Source organism: Alternaria atra (genome assembly GCF_907166805.1).
Source record: "Alternaria atra isolate CS162 genome assembly, contig: 23, whole genome shotgun sequence".
NCBI lineage: Eukaryota > Fungi > Ascomycota > Dothideomycetes > Pleosporales > Pleosporaceae > Alternaria > Alternaria atra.
In genome coordinates, this window is record NW_025091321.1 from 2,759,834 (window position 1) to 2,779,469 (window position 19,636).

General features: G+C 52.7%; 4 protein-coding genes across 4 annotated transcripts; 2 read left to right on the plus strand and 2 right to left on the minus strand.

The window, feature by feature from the left end:
• Nucleotides 1-1,102: 1,102 nt before the first annotated feature.
• Nucleotides 1,103-9,894, plus strand: ALTATR162_LOCUS4486 (uncharacterized protein; the record flags this gene model as incomplete). Its single annotated transcript, XM_043312097.1, has 8 exons — nucleotides 1,103-1,528; nucleotides 1,564-1,570; nucleotides 1,625-1,705; nucleotides 4,930-5,352; nucleotides 5,409-5,532; nucleotides 5,584-5,895; nucleotides 5,953-9,790; nucleotides 9,844-9,894. 8 exons carry the CDS (start codon nucleotides 1,103-1,105, stop codon nucleotides 9,892-9,894), a joined length of 5,262 nt encoding a protein of 1,753 aa, XP_043168032.1.
• Nucleotides 9,895-11,437: 1,543 nt separating this feature from the next.
• Nucleotides 11,438-13,364, minus strand: ALTATR162_LOCUS4487 (uncharacterized protein; the record flags this gene model as incomplete). The annotated part of the gene is made up of 2 exons (XM_043312098.1): nucleotides 11,438-13,076; nucleotides 13,126-13,364. The coding sequence occupies 2 exons, from the start codon at nucleotides 13,362-13,364 to the stop codon at nucleotides 11,438-11,440; spliced, it is 1,878 nt and encodes a 625-aa protein (XP_043168033.1).
• Nucleotides 13,365-14,013: 649 nt separating this feature from the next.
• Nucleotides 14,014-15,507, plus strand: ALTATR162_LOCUS4488 (uncharacterized protein; the record flags this gene model as incomplete). The annotated part of the gene is made up of 4 exons (XM_043312099.1): nucleotides 14,014-14,170; nucleotides 14,289-14,781; nucleotides 14,831-15,194; nucleotides 15,250-15,507. 4 exons carry the CDS (start codon nucleotides 14,014-14,016, stop codon nucleotides 15,505-15,507), a joined length of 1,272 nt encoding a protein of 423 aa, XP_043168034.1.
• A 3,066-nt stretch (nucleotides 15,508-18,573) lies between these two features.
• ALTATR162_LOCUS4489 (uncharacterized protein) lies at nucleotides 18,574-19,464 on the minus strand (the record flags this gene model as incomplete). Its single annotated transcript, XM_043312100.1, has 1 exon — nucleotides 18,574-19,464. One exon carries the CDS (start codon nucleotides 19,462-19,464, stop codon nucleotides 18,574-18,576), a length of 891 nt encoding a protein of 296 aa, XP_043168035.1.
• Between the last annotated feature and the right edge of the window lie 172 nt (nucleotides 19,465-19,636).

The window sequence follows — 19,636 nt, forward strand, 5'->3', positions numbered from 1 at the left end:
TCCTTTTGCGGATGTCAGATGCCGCCGGATGAAAGCGTGGGGATGGCACCAAGGGTCTCCCTATTCATCCCCGAGATGATCTTCTGACAATAAGCTTACTGCATTCAGCTATGCAACATAATCTTATCCGCATCGATACTCGCGGAGACGGGCGCGGCGCGAATGAGTCGTGGGGTGTGTATCCGCTGTCACAGTCACATCCCTTGTCCAGCTGCTTTTTGAAGATTCAGGATTCCAAAGCAACGTGTGGCCAAACGCGGTTATTGAAAGTGACGAAGCAGGCTTTGAGTGTTTTGCGCCGGAGACGACGAGGCAGAACGTGACGGCCCTGATTGATGGCCTTGTGGACGAGTCATCGCTGCATTTCGCATGTGGGCAAGTCGATAGGGCGAAGGATGGGCTGCCATGTCACGGTCGAGGTGCCCCGACAGCCGGGATGGACTCGCAGGCGCAGCGGAGCATACGGGGCTGACGGCTAAGGTAGCCAGAAATGGCAGCCTTTGTGAAGGGGCGGTCTGAGCTGCGAGGAAGCTCCGCCAACCACAGTGCACCCTTTCCAAACAGCGGTCACTCACCGACACATAACAAAAGGCAAATCATAAAGCGCCAAATAAAAGCGTTTCATGCGGACCGGAGCGAGGCGTGGAGAGTATACAGTATTGTTTACGGCGGAAGATATATGGAACCCTCCCCACGTCCAGGCCTTCATCTGATCAGCATTCGAGACACACGCAGACACACAGCATTTGCTTCTGACTGACTCGAACTCCTGACCCTTGCGTGGAAGCATAACCCCCGTGGCTTTTATTTAACACACGCCCCCGAACCAAACTCTCAGATCCAAAGATCGCAAATCTCCCAGATCGCTTTTCGAGACGCAGCCCGACGCTACCGGAGTAGCACCCGTAACCCTGTTTTTTTCCTCCAGCACCCACATCGGCGTCATACATCATCAACTGCCCCTGCGCCTCGGTCCAGTTGCCGCGACGCTAGACTGACGAAAAAATCACGAAAACACACATCAGTCTTGTAGCGCCGAAAGTGCCCGCAAGTGTGTATATACAATAGCGACCCACCCCGTACGCTATATCCATTCACCATCATGCACTTCGAATCATCTCCAGGTTCTTCGCCATCAAAGTCGCTGCCCATCAGCATCTCGCCTAGAAACATGTCTTCACCAACATCATCGCTTTACAGCAACTACTCTACCGAGGCTTCATCATCTCGTGGCTCAACATGTGCTTACCCATCATGGCCTACGGGTCCATCGCTGGACCATCGCAGCGCACCATCCTCTTACATTAGCGACGCAGACCTCTTTGGTGAGGACTTTGACGACGACTTCGCCTGCCCGTTCCTCGACAAGGCTCCTGCTCCACCACGCGTGTACCCCACGGCGACAGCACTCCCCGTCCTGCCACCACTGTACGCACCCAAGAAGCCCAAGAGCGAGCGTCGTCGCAGCAGTGGCAAGCAGCGCCGCACTTCCAAGCCCATGACTCCCATCTCCGAGTCGCCAGAGCAGGTTGAATGAGCAAGCAGTTCAAGTGATAACATTAGTGTTATTGTAAGTTTGCCGAACTGGTAACGAATCGCGACGCAGCACTAACGGCATTATCAGTACCTTTTTGTGACTACATCAACGTCATCATTGCAGGCGCGCGCGTCAGCATCGCGTTGGCATGGCTGAGTCCCATGAGCTGTCAGTCCATCAGGCGCCACTGTCAGCCTCACTCATTATCCCGTTACCGGGACCTGAGTCTGCCGCGTGACGCGCCTCAGTCGACCTCACATGTGCTCTGTCCCATCTCACTTCAAACACCACGAGATGTAACAGGAGCTGGGGGATGCAACCTCCCCCGCATGTCAGCCTCAGTCACACTGTCAGGTTATCAAAGGTGTGAACGAGGACACCCCCGTCTCATCAATCCGTTGCCATCTACCACACGACAGACAGCCCTTTGGGCGCAACAGTCACTTGCGTCGTTCGTTAGCGTCGTGGTTGCGCACATGCATCCAGACCGCGTTCTTGCGCAGATCCTGACGATCGTTTGAAAGAGGAGGAACTCCAGACCACCATTTTGTGGAAGGAGACTGAAGAAATGGATTGGAGGAGAGCATTGTGACAGACGCTCGCATTTGCAGGTCTGCAGCGTTTCTGACCTTCTCTCGATACCCCCGCTTCCGCAAATCGGAATGCGAATTTTGTATGCGCCGCTTGTGTGCGCAAAAGGCGCGAGAGGCTTGTTTGTGGCTGATAAGCATCCTCGCTCGCCTGTTTTCCCTTTATTGATACCCCCACCATACCTTAGCATAGCATAGCCATCGTTTAGATAGATACCCCCATTTGCCAAATTTACAGCATCGCGTCTCACCTTGAGAACAAGAAAATCTTTTCCACATAGATTGCGCTTTTCGTGATGATAATCCCAGAATAGTATAGCCATGTGATGAGGATGTGACTGGCGTCTTAGTCGAATTTTGAGGTGTGATTGTTGAGATGTGTGGCGCTCCCAGAGCGGGATTCGGTAGTTGTAACCATGTTTCTTTTGCATGCAGCGCATCCGCATCCGCATTGGTAGTGGGAATGGCATTCTACATGCTCGAGGTCGCGACCGAAAAAGCAAATTGCTGAACGACCTGTTGGGCGCTGCTGAAGCGACGTCATATTGCAGCGGTAGCATGTTTGGTATAGTGTTCGTGAACAGCCCTACATTTCTCAATGCGGTAATCCCTCACTATATGCATTCTTGAATCATGATAGACAGCCCCTTTCCTCCCATTCCCTGTATCATCGCGAGATATGCCCAAGACAAGCGTTTTCTCAAATCTTGCTGGGGTTGTTCTCTAGTACTCGAAGCTCCTGTACATTGTGTGGGTCCATAAAATGACCATGCTGTATCACAGTACATTTTGGCTGGGCTTGCAGTGTTGACAGCGATGCATGCTTTGACTCACCTAGAGCAGTACGCACACAAGCTGTCTGGGAACGACACGCGATTTGTGCGAAAGCGTTTTGCAATTTTGCATCCCCCGCTGTTTTCCTGCGAATGTCGTGGGGGGAGTGTGTATAGCACAGTACAAAAAGAGGGGCGATATTCGTGTGGCTGGCAGACGGTGTAGAAAGAGACCAGGATGAAGCTCCTTTCGGGCGCTTCGCTTGAGGAAGTGAATAATTCATCACGGAACTAGCAATGTGTGCCCAACTTCATGACACCCACCCCCGTTTCTGCGATACCGTTGGGTATAGCTCGAACGGTGTAAGACGGTGTTGAGAGCTAATGACACGGCTTGAAGCAGTTTTGCTAGATTGTCGCTTCATGCCGAGCCGGGGGTCTTGAAGAAACACGAGGTTTTCGTAGCCACTATGAACTGGCATGCATATATCACGACCGGGGAACGAAGCTCGCATGCCAGATCGGCGGAGCTTTGACTTGCTTAAAGCTGACGGAGCGGGAGTAGATCGGTTGTGCTTGGTTAGCGACATGTGCTTCTGTGTTTCCTGCCTCTGCAGCGGCACGTTATGCTCTGTGCTTGGTTCAACAATAGAGGGTGGTTCTTGGGCCGTATATGTAGGCCGTATGTAGGTATCAACACATTAGTTGAGCATGGGTCGCAAGACGTTACAATGGCCCCGCGATACAAGCGGCTGGGTTCAAAAGTGAAGTCGGAACTACCATCTCGTGGGGTTTCCCACGTCATGCGCGAGCTCTTGATGTTTCTTCTGAGACGGGCCATGGCTTGTGCAGGATAGTCGTTCAGGGACCGTGACCTTTGTGGCACCAACCTACATATCCGCTCCCGAACGCTGCGGGTTGAGTCCGTTGCGCAGAAGCTTGGGCACGATGCGCTAACTGCGGCGTTGACGGACGCTTCAGTATGCGAACGGTTGACCAAGCGTCAGGTGGAAAATTGTGAACATGTCGTGATGGCGCTACCGTCACCGTACTTTTGAGAAGAGTCATGCCAGCGTCGAGAACAGAGAGTCGTTATATGCATCGAGTCGACGAGGCATGTCGCATATTTGACTATGTAGGGATCATCCTTTACGGGCCGGTCCAAGGCGGCCGTACCGCTTGCTGATACGTTGATTTCGAGCGCGAAAGTGTGATGATTGTGCGGTAGGCACATAGGCTAGCCAATCAGCTTGGCCACCCCGTGTGCCCCTTGGACCCCAGTCTTCCGCATCTTCGTCCCTGTGCCGTTCAGCCCTCTGAGAGGCTGCTTTCTAAACCCACGCAGGCACGCCGGCGCGAACCTAACCATTAACGTGCGGTGTCACCAACTTGGCTTCCAGGATTGCAGCATGCGTCTGCTTCGTTCGTCGAGTCCCCGAAGGTCCAATGTCGACCTTTCACAGTTGGCGAGCGAATGAGGCTGCTCAACCCCAGCCCGTTAACGCCTTTTCCTGCCGGGTATGCTGCTCGTTGGCTGGACGGCACCAACCGATGCTATTCGTACTATTTCGAGCGAGTATCAGTCGGTCTTTTGAGCTCTAAGCGCCGTTAGTGATAGGCGGGCGTCCACGCGCTTCAACTCACACATCGCCTGCGCTGTTGTCGCTTTTTCTCTACCTTTTCACTGTCTTGCTTGTTCGTCTGTCTCTTCAGCTGCACGTTGCTGTACCGCCGCATAAGACCAACGCGGTACCTGAGTTCTGTTTAACCGCCTCAACTTTGATCCCTGTAGAGACCGGGGCGGGGCCAAAGGGTACCGTCCTCCAGACGCCGTGGAGCTGTCAGCGCACTGCTGTTTAGCGCGCTCTTGCTCTCTGCAGTGAGTTGAATTCCCCTGACGTCTTGCAGTTTCATACTCGCTTTTGTGGAAGCTCCTGATTGTACTCTCGTCATCCCAAATCGCCCTCGTCTTCATCGTTATGCGCTTCGCGGGCCCTTGCGGATTCGACCCGACTGACGACCAACCTAGATCCAGCCCTCACCATGTCGACTGGATTAAGACAGCGCGCGAATTCCAATTCCATGAAAAGCAACTCGGTTCGCTCCACAGACGTTAAACTCAAGCCTCCGACGCCGGGCCAAGATGAGTTCGCATTCGAGCCCTGTGCAGCAACAGGCTCGTTCCTGCTCTATGCGCAACGGAACGTAATACTATGCCTTCACCACGACACATTGGCGGTAGAAAGACGCTTTGATAGACATCGGGAAGATGTATCGTGGATATCAGTCGACACAACAAGTGAAAGAGGAGCGGGCCGATTAGTTGTTTCCTACGATGCCGGCTCGACTGCAATTGTGTGGGACTTGTTCACTGGCGACGAGGTGGCGAGATTTGCATCGTACGAGCAGATCCGTGTTGCGACGTGGATGCGGAATGGAAACGTTGCTTTTGGTGAGTGTCAGGGTCTAGCAATTGCCATTGCCTGATTGGAGCTAACAGGTGAATAGGGAATGCGCAGGGCAACATCATCCTGTTCGAGCCTTCTACATCCGAACATCTCTCAGCTAGAACCATCTTCGACCCCATCACAGCACTGGCACCAGCTTCAGACTGCAGAACATTCGCCATTGGGTGCGTATAGGAGAAAAAGCAATGTGTCGGGATCAGTACTAACGGCCCCAGATACCTCAATGGCTCCATCCTAATTGCCACCCTACAGCCATCCTTCACTATCCTGCACACCCTCACCACTCCAAGAAACCCCTCCCCTATTGCGGGTCTCGCCTGGCATGGCTCCTCATCCAAGCAAAAGTCCGAGATGTTGGCCGCCCAAACATCAGACGGCGACCTCCGAGTATGGAGCGTTCCCAAGGCCCAGCATGGCAGCGATGCCCCATGTGTGATTCGTGTTCTCAACCAAAAGGAACAGAGGGAGCCCGGCCCCTGCTGGTTCGCGTGGTCGAAGAACGGCAGAATCGTGCAGTACACCGAAGGGTACGTATCTTGCTATCCATTGCCAATAGGTCCTTGTACTGACACGTGACATCATAGTCAAACTTGTGCATGGGATGTCCGTACCAAACGAGTATCCTACGAAACTGTGCCAACGACTGACGGCATCGCTGCTATCTGCAACTACGGTCCCACCGCCACTCTTTTCACCATCGGGCGTAACTCCAGTATCCAACAATACGACATCAACCCCAGTAACGGCCCCGCCACCATGGTAGCTAACGTTCAGCATGCACCCGCTAACACGCCTCCATCCCCGCCCAGCTCTCTAGATGAACAGAAGCAGCAAATGGAGACACCGCTTACTGCCCTCCCGTCTAAGACAATTCCACTAATGCTTGCCGAGTCAGAAAGCAGTGCCGATGAAGGCGTCGCCATGTCGCCGCTGCAGAAGATTGCCCTAGAGATGGACCAGTTGGAGGAAGAGCGCCGTGATCGTGTGGGGCCCCTCAGTCCCGTCTCCAGTCGAGGCTCCCAGAGCTCACGATCATCTGGTAGCGGCCGTGCCCCACGTTACCGATACGACAGACCATCACATGGCTCAGCATCACAACGGTCTACCAGATCTAAGAGCTCGGGTGGTTCTGGTACGATCTTCTCGTCCGGTACCTCCTCCCTTACTGGCACTTCAACACGCGAGAGCGTATCCATCCGATCAATATCATCAGCCGCATCCTCCTCCAGATACGGCTCTTCAGCTCTGCGCAAGGAGGTTCTCAGAAGCCCAGACGAGTCCAAGAAGAACCAACATATGGATCTCTTCCCTTTCACTAAAACGAGGCTGAGCGACGTACCCTTCCGCCCCACGGATCTCGGACCAGAACGCACTCCAGACGATCTACGACGCAACATGCTCAAGGTTGTGTTTGGCTGGGACCAGGACATTGAGGATCTAGTGCAAGATGAACTAGCACGTCACGCTCCTGGTTCAGCCGCTGCCGTCCTTCTCTCAAAGTGGCTTGGTGACCTCGGCGCAGACCTCATGGCTTCCATGGTCGGCTCTGAGTCAATGACCTCCTCTGACTGGATGTTGCTGGCTTTGAGCAACATGGGCCAGGGCTCACAGAAGAAAGTCGGTGAGGCCTTCGTTCAGCGTCTCCTAGAGAAGGGCGACATTCACCCTGCCGTCGCGATCTTCCTCGGACTGGGTGAGCACAACGACGCTATCGAGGTCTACGTGTCTCGTAAATACTACATGGAGGCTATTTTACTGACATGTTTGACATTCCCAACTGACTGGCAAAGGCAATCGTTCCTTGTCCGGAAATGGGGAGAGTACGCGGTACAACACGGCAAAGCGGAGTTGGCAGTGCGATGTTTCTCATGCATGGGTCTCGAAACCACAGAGCCCTGGTTCTCACCTCGTGCACAGGATGCTGTTTTCTCCGCGCAGAAGCAAGCGCTTCTTGGCTCACAGATGAGCCCGCCTTTGTCGCCCCCTAGTGGCAGTGTTGGCAGTAGCCGAGTGGCGGCTAGGATGGCCTCACTCAAACTAGTTACTGACTTCACTCGCGGTCCCCAGCCTAAGCAGATCGTCCGAGAGGAAGACGAAAAGACACCCATGCATGCGGGTGTCACGCCTATCGCTGAGTCAGCTATCAGCCCGGCTGTAGGCCACCACGCTTGGCTTGGTCGTGCTGCCCGCGATGCCTCTCGAGAGCCTTCATCGGCACGAACTGCAACACCAGGATCTTATGGTAGGAAGCGCTTCCCTTCGCGATCCGACAATGGTCGCAAAACTACGAACAATGAAATCCTCGCATCATTGGCCATCCCCGACCGGGGACAGCGTGGTGAATCCCATCCGAGAACTGCCGTTGACAACATCGGTCGTGAAGCCGAGACATTGCCATTTTCAACACGCCGAGCAACAAGTGGTTCTAAAGACTTTGTCCTCTCTGCGACAACTTTCAACCCAGGAAAATCAAGCGACCACCTACCCTCTCCAGCAGTAGGCGTATTCGATGCTCTCAAGGAGAAACACAGCGAGTCTCGCGGCAGCTCTCGAAGCCGAAACATACAAGAGCTCCACCTGGACATGAAGGACAACATAGTTGAAATCGGCCCAGAAACAGGATATACAAACAGACTCAGCCCACCACTGACCGGCGCAAGCATCAAGAGCGCTAAGGCGCGCAGCATTGATCAATACATCAGCAGTCTAGACGAGGCCAATCATTATTCTCAGAACCGCACCAACTCGAGGAACGAGGAAAGGCCTGCTTCGCGAACTGCGCGCACTCGCAGTCGCACTCGCGAAGAGTCGCAAAATCGTGGAAGATCAGGTGTTCGCTATATCCGCCCTGCCAAACGTTCTCCCTCCTCGCCTGTTCCGATGTCTCCAGAAGATGCGGGAATCTACTCCATGAATAAGAAGGAAGCGGGAACCAGTACAGAAGATTTCGATGATGAGAGGTTTTACAAGATGAGCATTGCTTCTCCTGTTGTCACGGAGTCTGTTGCCAGCACCCGCACCGCTCGCAGCCGAGCACGACAAGGAGTAAGCAAGACAAGATCCTCATCCAAAGCAGCTACACGCCGTACCGAGTCTCCCGAAGGAGCCACACGGGCCCGAAGCAAAGGTACTAGCCGCGCATCAAGTCGTCGCCCGGCTGAAGGTCGCGGACGAAGCGCTGTTCGTGGTGAGCACTCTCCCGTGTCTCCCCAACCCATGCAACGCGACGACGCCGAGGCATTCATTGACTATGAGCCTGTTCGCCCGCGTCATCGCAGCGGAAGCCGCCGGCCCTCAGGAAGCGCTGCAGACAGTCGTCGAGAAACTTCCCCAGAGCGACGTGCACCACGAGATCGATCCATGAGCCGAAAAGCTACGCCGGCTCTGAGGGAATCCAGCCGGACCAGGGGTTACGGGCGAGATGCTTCTCCTGAATCCTTGACTTCGGGACGTTCCGGTGTATCGCGCATGCGCCCTCCCACATTGTCAAGAAGGGCTCTAGCTGCTCGTGAACTCGAGGAGCGCAGGCTATCTTTGGCTCGGCGGCCATCCGCTCCTGTCATTCCTCATCCGGGAGATCTTGCCTTCCGACCAATATCCCACGAGCGATCAAACACTGATGACATGCTGAACTCGATGTCGCTTTATCGTGATCCAATCCAGAGAAGCCAAACAGCGGATCCGGAAATGACCAAGAGGTACTCACCTACCAACAGGATGGGCGGTGCAGGGCCGACATCGACAACATCTGTACCTATCGGTCTTCCAGCGAACCCCCGCGCCATGCGTCATCCAAGATACATGACCGCCGACCCGAACGAGGAAGATGACATTCCAGCAGTGCCAAGTATTCCGGACAATATGCAACATCAAGGATCGAACTCCACCGAAACAGACGACATCGGGCCTCTGCTTCCCGCAACCACTTTCGGCCAGCCTATTGCACCTCCCTCCCGATCCGTGTCAGCACCTCCACAGGACATACTTCCATCTAGTTCTTACAACTCGCCTACCTACCCTTCAATAGGCAGACGCCCTTCTCTAGGTGGATCTCGTGGTCATGCTCGACAAAACACCATGCCCGACGTCCTACCCCAGATAAACTACAAGCGTCACAGCCCGCCCCCGATCACTGCTAGCATTGCCGAGACGATCCACGAAAGCCAAGCTCACGAAAATCAAGTCATAGTCATTGACCAAGATGACCGTGATCGTGCGCCACCTCTGCTATCTCAACTCCAGCACCTAGCAATTCCACCGCCACCGCCTCCACCACCGCTAAACCTCGGTGGCGGCAACGGCATCGGTATGATCAACATTGCCATCGAAGGAAACAGTCCAAGCGAGAAGCCTATGGAAGTGTCACCTACTCAAGCTTCCGCCACTGGCTCCCCACATGCTCACCGTCGGGGACGCGGCAGTGTGAGCGAGAACCTCGGTATGACTTTCAAGCGCGTAACTGAACGCATGCGTAGCACCAGTCGAGGGCCTCAGCGCGCCAAATCCCCGCCTGTTACTCGCGCTGAGCGATCCCCTTATGAGAGCGTTCCGGAGTTCTCCTTCCCTCGTGGACCAAACACGAGGTCTCCTCCTGGCGATACGAACCATCACGACTCGTATTTCAACCAGATTCCTCCGCCTCCTCCGCCTCCACCTCAGCCTATGGAGCAGGTCATTCCTCCCGAAAATGGGAATGGTCAGCCGTTTTATAGACACCCCAAGGAGCTGAGAGCCAACATGCCTCCCAATACCCTACAAGCGGGTGTATACCAGGGTGGAGAGAACACCCCCATGATCTAGGCTCTCAACTCCTTACTTCCAATTTCGCGCACACTATGTATAACTGAGACGGCCTACACTATAACGACATCTTCGCATCTTCAGCACTATCATTTGCAACTTATCCGTTGTTATGCTTCATCACCTCCTCCTTTGGCATATTTATATCATCAAGCGTGTCTTATCGCATTGCTTATTCTTCCTCTTGTTTCAAGTATCATTTAGCGGGTCATTTGTCTACTTTGTATCGTTTTATTTACGAATCAAAGACCTGGATCTGGGAAAATCTTCTCCAACTTTCTTCCAATACGCTTCGCGGCGGATCTTGTCGATACCCTTGTTTTGGAGATTGGTTAGCGTATCTTTTTCTTGTTGGTAGTCAGCTTTGGCATCTGGTTCGTTTTGCATTCGCATTGGGTGGTTTGGCGGGAACATGCAAGGACGATGCGGATGGGCTATATGTTAGTTAGATGGATATGTAACGGGGAAAAGAGCTGGAAATCTTTCATCTTCAAACGTTAATGTACATGTTTCATGATTGCGCTTCTTGTTCCTACTTGCTGCTTGTTATTGTTTTTTTCTTTTGCTGCCTTGAAGTTTGAGTTGTGTGTTGTGCCAGACCCAGAGCGCCATTACTGTTGCCACGAAATTGCTACCTCTCTCGTCTCATCTCAACTCAAGGATCGAAGATTCGCTTCCATGTCGTCTTCACGTTCGTCTCTTACAATATACCAAAGACAAGCGCCTCACGGCACCAAAAGCTCGCTATATCTCTTTATAACACTCCTTCATGTTTCATATTATAGGCACGAGGGTAGGAGTAATAAGGACATGTTTAGTCTAGTCTAGGTTAATCTAACTCAATCCACTCTCTACTCCATGTCGTACCAAATACATGATCAAGAGCGTGTCAGGCAACTAGACATATACACATCTCAATTCCATATTTCCAAATACTTGACTAAACCTCTTATCATGCCAACTTCTCACTGCATCTCGTCGCCTCATACCCATGTCCATGTAGCAGATTCGGTATCGCTTACTCGTATAATCATACTTTCTAATCAAATGATCCACGGCACCATATGCATACTTCTTTGTGCGCATATCTGATATGCTGTAGTCTGTTATCAATGATGGAGAAGGCTATGCAAGACGAAGACCAATCCTAGACATGTAGTGTTGTAATCGATACAGTGGATACCGCGATATGGACGGCGGTCATGTTCGATGGACTGTCGTCGAAGTGCTAATATCTCGTGTCTGAGGCACACAAATTCGGTGCCCCCATCACGTGGCGGCATCGGCATTGGCAACTGGTGCTGGAGCCGGAGCCGAAGCCGAAGCAGCAGCAGCGGCAGCAGCAGGTGCACTAGAAGCAGACTCGCCAGCACCCGCAGCAGGTACAGCACCAACATGCCCTCCACCTCTAGCACCCCCGCGACCGCCCCGTCCACCTCTCGGTGCAAAGCCACCCCTCGTACCGCCACGAGCAGGTCCAGTCGGCGGACCATTGAAGCGAGGATTCCTGGTGACCTTTTCTTTCCGCTCAAGAACCTGAACAGCGCCTTGTGCAATCTTGATTGGGCTAGCAGCCATGGCTTTTCGTAGACCCTCGGGTTCGGCAAAGTCGACATAGGCGAAGCCCTTACGCTTGTCGATTTCGACTTTGTCAATGCCTCCGAAGGTCTTCATAACTTCTTCGATGAGGGGCTCAGTAATGCCCTGGCTGGGGTTGGCATGCTTGAGGAAAGCTTGCTTGCTCGTAGGCGAAGGCACGGGGTTGGCTGGTGTTGCTTTTGCGGCATTGTTATGCGCTTGAGCGGATGCCGTCTCCACCTTGGCCGGAGTAGATTGTGATTGTGGTGGAGCGGGGCTATTTCTGGCAGCAGCAGGCTCGGTCGGAGGCGCTCGAGAAGCAGCTGGACCCTTGGGTGGGTTCGGGGTTTGAGGTTTCTTGAGGATCTGAGGCGCAGGAGTCTTCAGTGGCGTCTGCGGCTTCACATCACTACTGTTGGCCTTCTCATTGGGCTTGTCGCCCTGATTGGCCTTGAATGCGCGTCGTTCTGCTCGAGTTGGGCGCTCCTTTCTGCTTGCCTGGGCGTTCTTGTCCGGAGTTGATGCAGCCGGTCGTGCGACAGGCGCTTCTTTGGCCTTGTCGTCGGATGCTTTGGTCTCCTTTGCCTGAGCGTTGGTATCTGGCGCAGCTGTACCAACCTCGCGCTTGGTTCCACGGCGACGGTTGGGAGCAGGCCCTACACCGAGGTCACGCTGCAGCATTGACTTTGCGAGTGCAACATTGCCACGCTTGCGCTCGGGTGCTGGGCTGGCAGAAGACTTGTCCGCCGAGGCTGTCGCAGCAGATGATTTGGAGGACGATGCTTCCTTGTTAAGGATCTTTACGGCCTCCTTGGTGGCTTGGGCCTTGTCAGCCTTGCTCAGCCGACGATTCTTGTCATTCGAATTCAGAGCGTTCTCCTTGCCCGGCTTTGCAAGAATCTTCTTCTCACCACCGTCGTCCTTGGCTTCTCCACGGCCTTGTCTATTTGCCTTTGCGCTCGGCTTATCTCTGTTGGCCTTCTTTTCCCTTAGCGCTTCGATCAGAGGCGTAGTCTTGACCTTCTCCTTCTGGCCTTCGTTCTCGGCGGCAGGCGGCTTGGAGATTGGATTTGTGAGGCTCTCAAGGAAGTCCTTGAATTCCTGGTCCTGGTCGATGGTGCCCTGACGGTTGTCGTTCCTTCGGCGGCCACCAGGCATCTTTGGGTAAGGTGCGTATTCGAGCGTAGGCGGGCCGACGAGGGCAGGGTCCTGCCATGATTTGGTCGCGTCGTGGAAAGTGACTGCGCGCACGTGGTTGCCGAGTGTCTTGACATGGTCCTGCTTCGTAACGTGGATGTATGCGCGCGCTGGCTTGGAGGGTTTGGCGGCACTGAGGTAATGAATAGGCTGTCCATGAAGGAGAGGAAAGAGGGACATACTCAGTAGAAACCTTGCCTTTTCTGTAGTTGATCCAGTCAATCTTGCCAGCACCAAGCTTCCACTCGTCGCCTAGGGCCTCGATGAACTCGGCCTTGGAGAGACCTGGAGGAAGTCGCCGACATATCAGCTTCAGGCGAGGCTGAGCAGCCTTGGGACCGCGGGGTGTCTGAGCTGGGGGGTTCTTTTGAAGGAGTGCGACGGGTAGGACGCCGTTGGGATTTGTCTGGGGAGGAGCCATGGAGGGCGCGATTATTCTTGGTTGCGGGCTGAGGTCGTGAACAGCTTGGACGAATCGCTACCCTATACGCTATCTGTCAGTACTGGTTGTTATGAGACACGAGCGTGTTATATACCGTAGTTGAATTTGAGGTAGCCCTCGGCCTGGTGAATTATATCGAGTGTCGCTGAGTGGAGACAAGGTGCGGGAGGGAGCGGTGATTTGTATGGGTGAACATTGGAGGAGTCACCGAAGAGGGCAGTACCAAACACGACGATTGTTTTGGTGGCTCGTCAAGACACGGCGACTTGGGCAATGACGCAGCGACAACGGGCGCGCCTTCACAAGACAGTGGGCGATGGCAGGCGCAACGGCAAGCGCCGAGGGGCGGCAGCTGCCCCACCGAAACCCGCACCTCAACTACACCTCAACCACGACGGCATATCCTCAATACCCGCCCTCTCAAGCTGCCGACGACGTGGCTTCCTCTCGCTGACTGTGTTTCCTTTCACTGCGAGCCACATCACCCCATGATACCCTACAGCGAACGCATCAGCACCTCCTTCGTCACACGACCTACCTCCCTTCCGCCGCCATTGTCGCCTTCCTGTACTTGAACGCACCACATCGAGCCCCTCCCGTGGACCCGGAGTTAGAGGACGACTAAATTATGGGGAAAGACAGTGACGTCCCCCAGCCAGGGCCCGCGCGCCTCGCAAAGGGCGCAGGACCCGATGAATGGCTAGAGCAAGCCAAGCAATGCAAGTACTTGCCCGAGGCAGACATGAAGCGGCTATGTGAGATTGTCAAGGAATGTCTCATGGAAGGTACGTGATATGGGACACGGAGGTTGCTATATCAGAAAGAAGAGATGGTTGGATAATGAGTAGCGGGCATCTTGGATAGCACTTGGATCCAAGTATGACACTAACACATCCCCGCTAGAATCCAATATTCAACCCGTAAGAACACCCGTCACAGTATGCGGAGATATCCACGGCCAGTTCTACGACCTTCTCGAGCTCTTCCGTGTCGCTGGTGGCATGCCTAACGACTCTCCTGCCGCGCCCCTCGCACCACCAGTCACATTACCAAGCACAATTAACCCCGCCGATCTCGAGCCTCCTACAAGCATAACAGATCCCAAAGTCAAGCGCAAGATGAAGAGGCGATTCCAGCGCGACCCCAACTACACTGGGCCTACAAGTCCCCCTGGAGGCGATGGCGATGAAGAGGGCGATGACGAAGAGGAGGAGGAACGAGGCCGAAGCAGGAGTGTACACGACAGGCGCAGTATTGGGTCAGCATCGGATGCAGACTCAGCCAAGAACACAGTGGGCGGAAACGGCCAACAGAACTTCATCTTCTTGGGTGACTTTGTCGACCGAGGGTACTTCAGTTTGGAGACCTTTACTCTCCTTATGTGCTTGAAGGCAAAGTAGGTGCACAGCTCTTGGTCAATATGTTCGCGATATTAACGGTAGCAGATTCCCCGACCGCGTCACACTCGTTCGCGGAAACCACGAGTCGAGACAAATCACCCAAGTCTACGGTTTCTACGAGGAATGCCAAACCAAGTACGGCAATGCTTCCGTATGGAAAGCCTGCTGCCAAGTTTTCGACTTCCTCGCCCTGGCCGCCATCGTCGACGGAAAAGTACTTTGCGTACACGGCGGTCTCAGTCCCGAAATCCGAACATTGGACCAGATCCGAGTCGTAGCCCGCGCCCAAGAGATCCCCCACGAGGGAGCCTTCTGCGATCTCGTATGGAGTGATCCCGAAGATGTAGATACATGGGCCGTCTCACCACGAGGTGCAGGCTGGTTGTTCGGAGACAAGGTGTCTTCAGAGGTATGCCCATGTTCCCCTCCACCCATCATCTTTCCACAAATACTAAACGTTGCAGTTCAATCACGTAAACGGTCTCCAACTCATCGCCCGAGCCCATCAATTGGTCAACGAAGGATACAAATACCACTTCAAAGACAAAGACGTCGTAACTGTCTGGTCGGCACCAAACTACTGCTACCGCTGCGGTAACGTCGCTTCTATCATGAATCTAGGCGAGGATCTGAAGCCGGAATTCCAGATCTTCTCTGCTGTTCCCGATCATAAGCGTGCTGTCCCTGCCGGCCGTGGAGGCCGCGGAGAGTATTTCTTGTAAGAGATGGCACGTGTGGAGTGGAAGGAGCTTGATCATGTGGGACGATGCGGATTGCTCTGTGTATATGCATTCTTACGATACGATGGAGAAGCGGAGAATTGAATACCCTTGGGAGATGAATGAACGAATGAATCGAATGTATACGGTTTTCGCCGCGACATGGCTTGTACGATAGTGCGTTGACGAGGTTTGTTGGTAGTACAAATGGTATGAATACGTTTCGCACGACTGTTTCGTCTGACGTGATATTCATGGATGTTCTACAAAGCGAGAAAGTGATGTCGGAGTTGTGGTTACGACGTAGTTTCCAATGTAGAAACAAAGAAGAGACCAACACGCCATCGGTGGATCGGAGATCGTATACAAAAGGGATGAAAGGCCTTGTCTGGTGTGATAGGGTGGTGAGTAGCGAGATGTGCGATTGCGGCGTGTTGCTTTGGTGCCAGACGTTGCTTCTAGCTTGTTCTTTTTCTTTTGTGTATTCTAATTCTTTATGACGGGATTGTACTTGTGGTTGTTATTGGTATGGTCTTGGATGAGGTGAGGCAAGGTCTTCAGGTAGCGATCAGGCTTCTTTTTGTAAAGTTCTCAGTACCTAGGTCCTATCCAAGTACATGTCCTTACCTTTGAACAGTTTATCATCAGATTCTTGCAGTAGATTGTCAGAGTTGTTCAGCGAGCGATTTGGAGAAAGATTGAACTGCCATGTGAGCATCTGAGTAGTGCATACAGGCAATATGCGTTAAAGGAAATCGTTGCTGTCTACGCTAGCTAGGATAACATAGCACTGTTGGAGGCATTGCACCTGAATGAAGGCGGTTGCAGCTTGGTTTCAGTCAGCAAGAAGGGTTCTTAGTGTTATACTCGAGCTCTCTCACATTCATGTGCTTTGAATTCGAGGCTCAATGGGTTCGACTGAGGACTTTAGGTTCGTGACCATAACTATTGCAGATGCGTCGGCTTGCTCAATGTCCGGTTGTTCGATTTCGAGTTCACCATTCTCCAAGAAGAATGTCACGCGAAACATATCCCCTCCAAGCTCCACGACAATAGAGTTGCCCCGAGATTCAAGCCATGGTGCTTGTATCATTAGGTCTTCCCAAAGGATACCTCTTTCAGGAGCTCTTCTTCCAAATAAAGCAAGCGTTGCAACATTTTCAGAAGGTCCTCCCCTCGACCGGAATACATGCAGACATGAACCTAGTGAAACGTTCTGGTAGACAACGGCTAGATGATCCTGGTGCTCCTTGACAGAAAAGATGAACTCAACCGCTACCACAGACTCATATTTTGGAAAGGGAGTGTTTTGTCTCGGCCTTAAGAATACGGCATCAGAGTGATCCCATAACAATCTTGGAGTAACACGGGAGATGTTAAAGTTTTCTTGTACAGGTATATGAAGGGCATTGTCCCGAGGAGGAGTTAGCAATTCAAAATGATCGAGCTGATGCAAGTCTGTCAAAATAAAGACCGAATCTCCTCCTTTTGACCATGTCATAGCGTCTGTATCGTAGTCATTCACCTTTCCTTCCCGAAGAAGCAGATTGCCTGTACGGCAATACAAACGTGGCGCCAGCTTGCGGAGAGCAATCTAAAGAGTTCCGGCCTCGATCGTAGCTCCGACGCAAAGGACATAAGTCGGCATTTTCGCTCTCATGTGGTATTCTCGATACCATGGCTTGGAATTGCCAGTGACCTGAAACCCTCGGTTCGTGAGAGAAAATTCGGCTGTGGGTACTGCGGATCTAATTTGGCGTGCAGACATGAATGGGAATGCACCTGGCGAACTGGCCAAGGCTGGGAACAGAACACCGTAGTACACACCATGCGGTCTCTCCCATGCGAGTATGCTAAGATCATTGTTGCGTTTGATGATCTCTTCTTGCAGACGACGGAACGCTTTTTCGCCCTCGCCATAGATCAATGGCATATTAACGTCGAATATACCAAGAAGGCAGTAGGCCATATCCTCTTTGCGTTTCGTTTCCCGCTTGGAAGCCCACGACATCCGATCAGCAACAGTCATTTTACGCATTTCTCGGAAAGAGAGTAGAACAGGATAGGCGATGTGGGTGAATGTAGACAAAGCCATGGCATGTTCGTGCTTGGTACCTACGCAGGCCCACGTCTGATCGTAGAATTCCACACGTTCCGGGGCTAGTAGTTCTTGTAAGGTCCAACCTCTCGTGAACCAACGGCAATGTGGAAAACCATCTTCCGGTGCAACTTCAGAGGGAAGATCTTCAAGCAGAACATAGCAAACAACTGCTTCTTGGTACCACCTGAACATGGAGTTGATCGATTCAGTCAGTTCTGCGCTGCTGGACTTGTCGACTACCGCAAGCAAGCAATTAGTTAGCGAACATCATAATGTGACCTCGCTACAGGTCCTTTCACGACCAGAATTCGAACTTACTATGGATATGTTAGCTCGTGTTCGAAGTCCTCATGTTTGGCATTGTTACCTGCAGCATGTATCCACCCAAAAGTATCTCAATCCATCTTTCTGAGCCTTGTCGGCACAGAACTGGAGCTTCTGTTGACCACGCTTGTGTTTGCCAGTTTTATTGACAAGATCCTGATAATTGACCTCTTCGCTATCTTTGCCCCAAGTATGCGAGAGAATGGCATACTTCGGAATGGCATACTTCGGAATGGCATACTCCGGAATGGCATACTCCGGAATGGCATACTCGATGAATTCGCCGAGGCTGAGGCTGCCGTCGTCTTCGATGTGAAGGAGGCGCATTGGATGCGACTACATGTATATATACGTGCTCGCCTATGATGCGTAATCACAAAAGAGGTGCGATATAAAAAGTGTGATGGATTCGTGCTTGTGCACAATGCGAGATGAGAGAAGGCAGGCGTTGAGAAGGAGGGTGGGGCAGAAACCCCAAGGCTGCACTCAACGTCACGTGGCGGTGCAAGCAACACGAATAATAGTCTCGAAACGTAAAGGGATAAAATGCAAATGGGTCAAATTTATACTTCCGCGTTGAATGTGCCCAAAGTTATGCCATGCAGCTTCGAGCTTCCGTATCGCGCTGTGAAATCTAGTGCCCCTCAAAGCTCGCTCTTCCACGAGTAATCCTCCGGTAAGCCCAACTGCCTTCGTTGCGCATTGAGTATGTGTTGCAAGAATATCGGCTTGATGCTGAGTACGCCCACAAGACTCAACAGCAGCATTAGTACAACGCCCAAGCCTACACCCAGAGCCACAGCATCTTGCTGCCTACTGACCTTTCTGAACCACGCTTTCGTATCCTCCAAAGCAATGTTCTCATCATGAGATCGTCGGGCGCTCATCATGCCCGGCAGACCATCGAGCGATCGATAATTGTGCTGTTTCTGGTAATCGGCGAGTTCTTGCTTCTCTAGCGTCTTGCGCGCCCAGTTATCCATGGTATCCCGCTGCTTGAAACCGCCCTCTTCTTCCTTGTCATGGTCGTGGTCCACGTAGGTGATTGCATCGCCCGCTGCTTCTCCCGTGCTTGCGGCCTTTCCGCTGCCGATTTGAGGGACTCCGAACCCGCAACTGGTCTGGACTTTGTGGATTTTCAATACGATGATGGCTCGCGCACCGGTAATGTCGACTTCATCACCGTTCTCTGACGCCATCTTCGCTCGCAACTGGCCGTAGTACGGATCCCACTTTTCGACTACTCTTCCTTTGCAGAACAGCCGCATAATCTGTGGCGAGGGTCCAAAAGAAGAGAACATTACGGTAACTCGGCCATTTTCGTAGACGTGAGAGATGGTTTCACAGCCGTTACCAGTTGCATCCAGATAGGCCACTGTGTTCGGGCCGAGAATGGAAAAGGTTCTTGATGGGTGGCCTTTTGGCGAGATGTTGATGTGGTCTCCAGACCATGGAGCGCTAGCCACAAAGAATATAGATTGGCTAGAGATGAACTCAATATGTTTCTCGTTGAGAGACGGGTAAAATTTGACCATGTTGAATAGTATGGGGATAGATGCAAGTAGCGGTCAAGCTTGAAGATCTGGGGTTGAGATAATACAGTGCCGGAGATTGTTGTCAACAAGATATCGTCCAAGGAAGTCGAATATACGCAGAGAGGGCCAAAGTAAGTGTGATAATTTCTTGGGAAACTGCGCTCGATAGTCG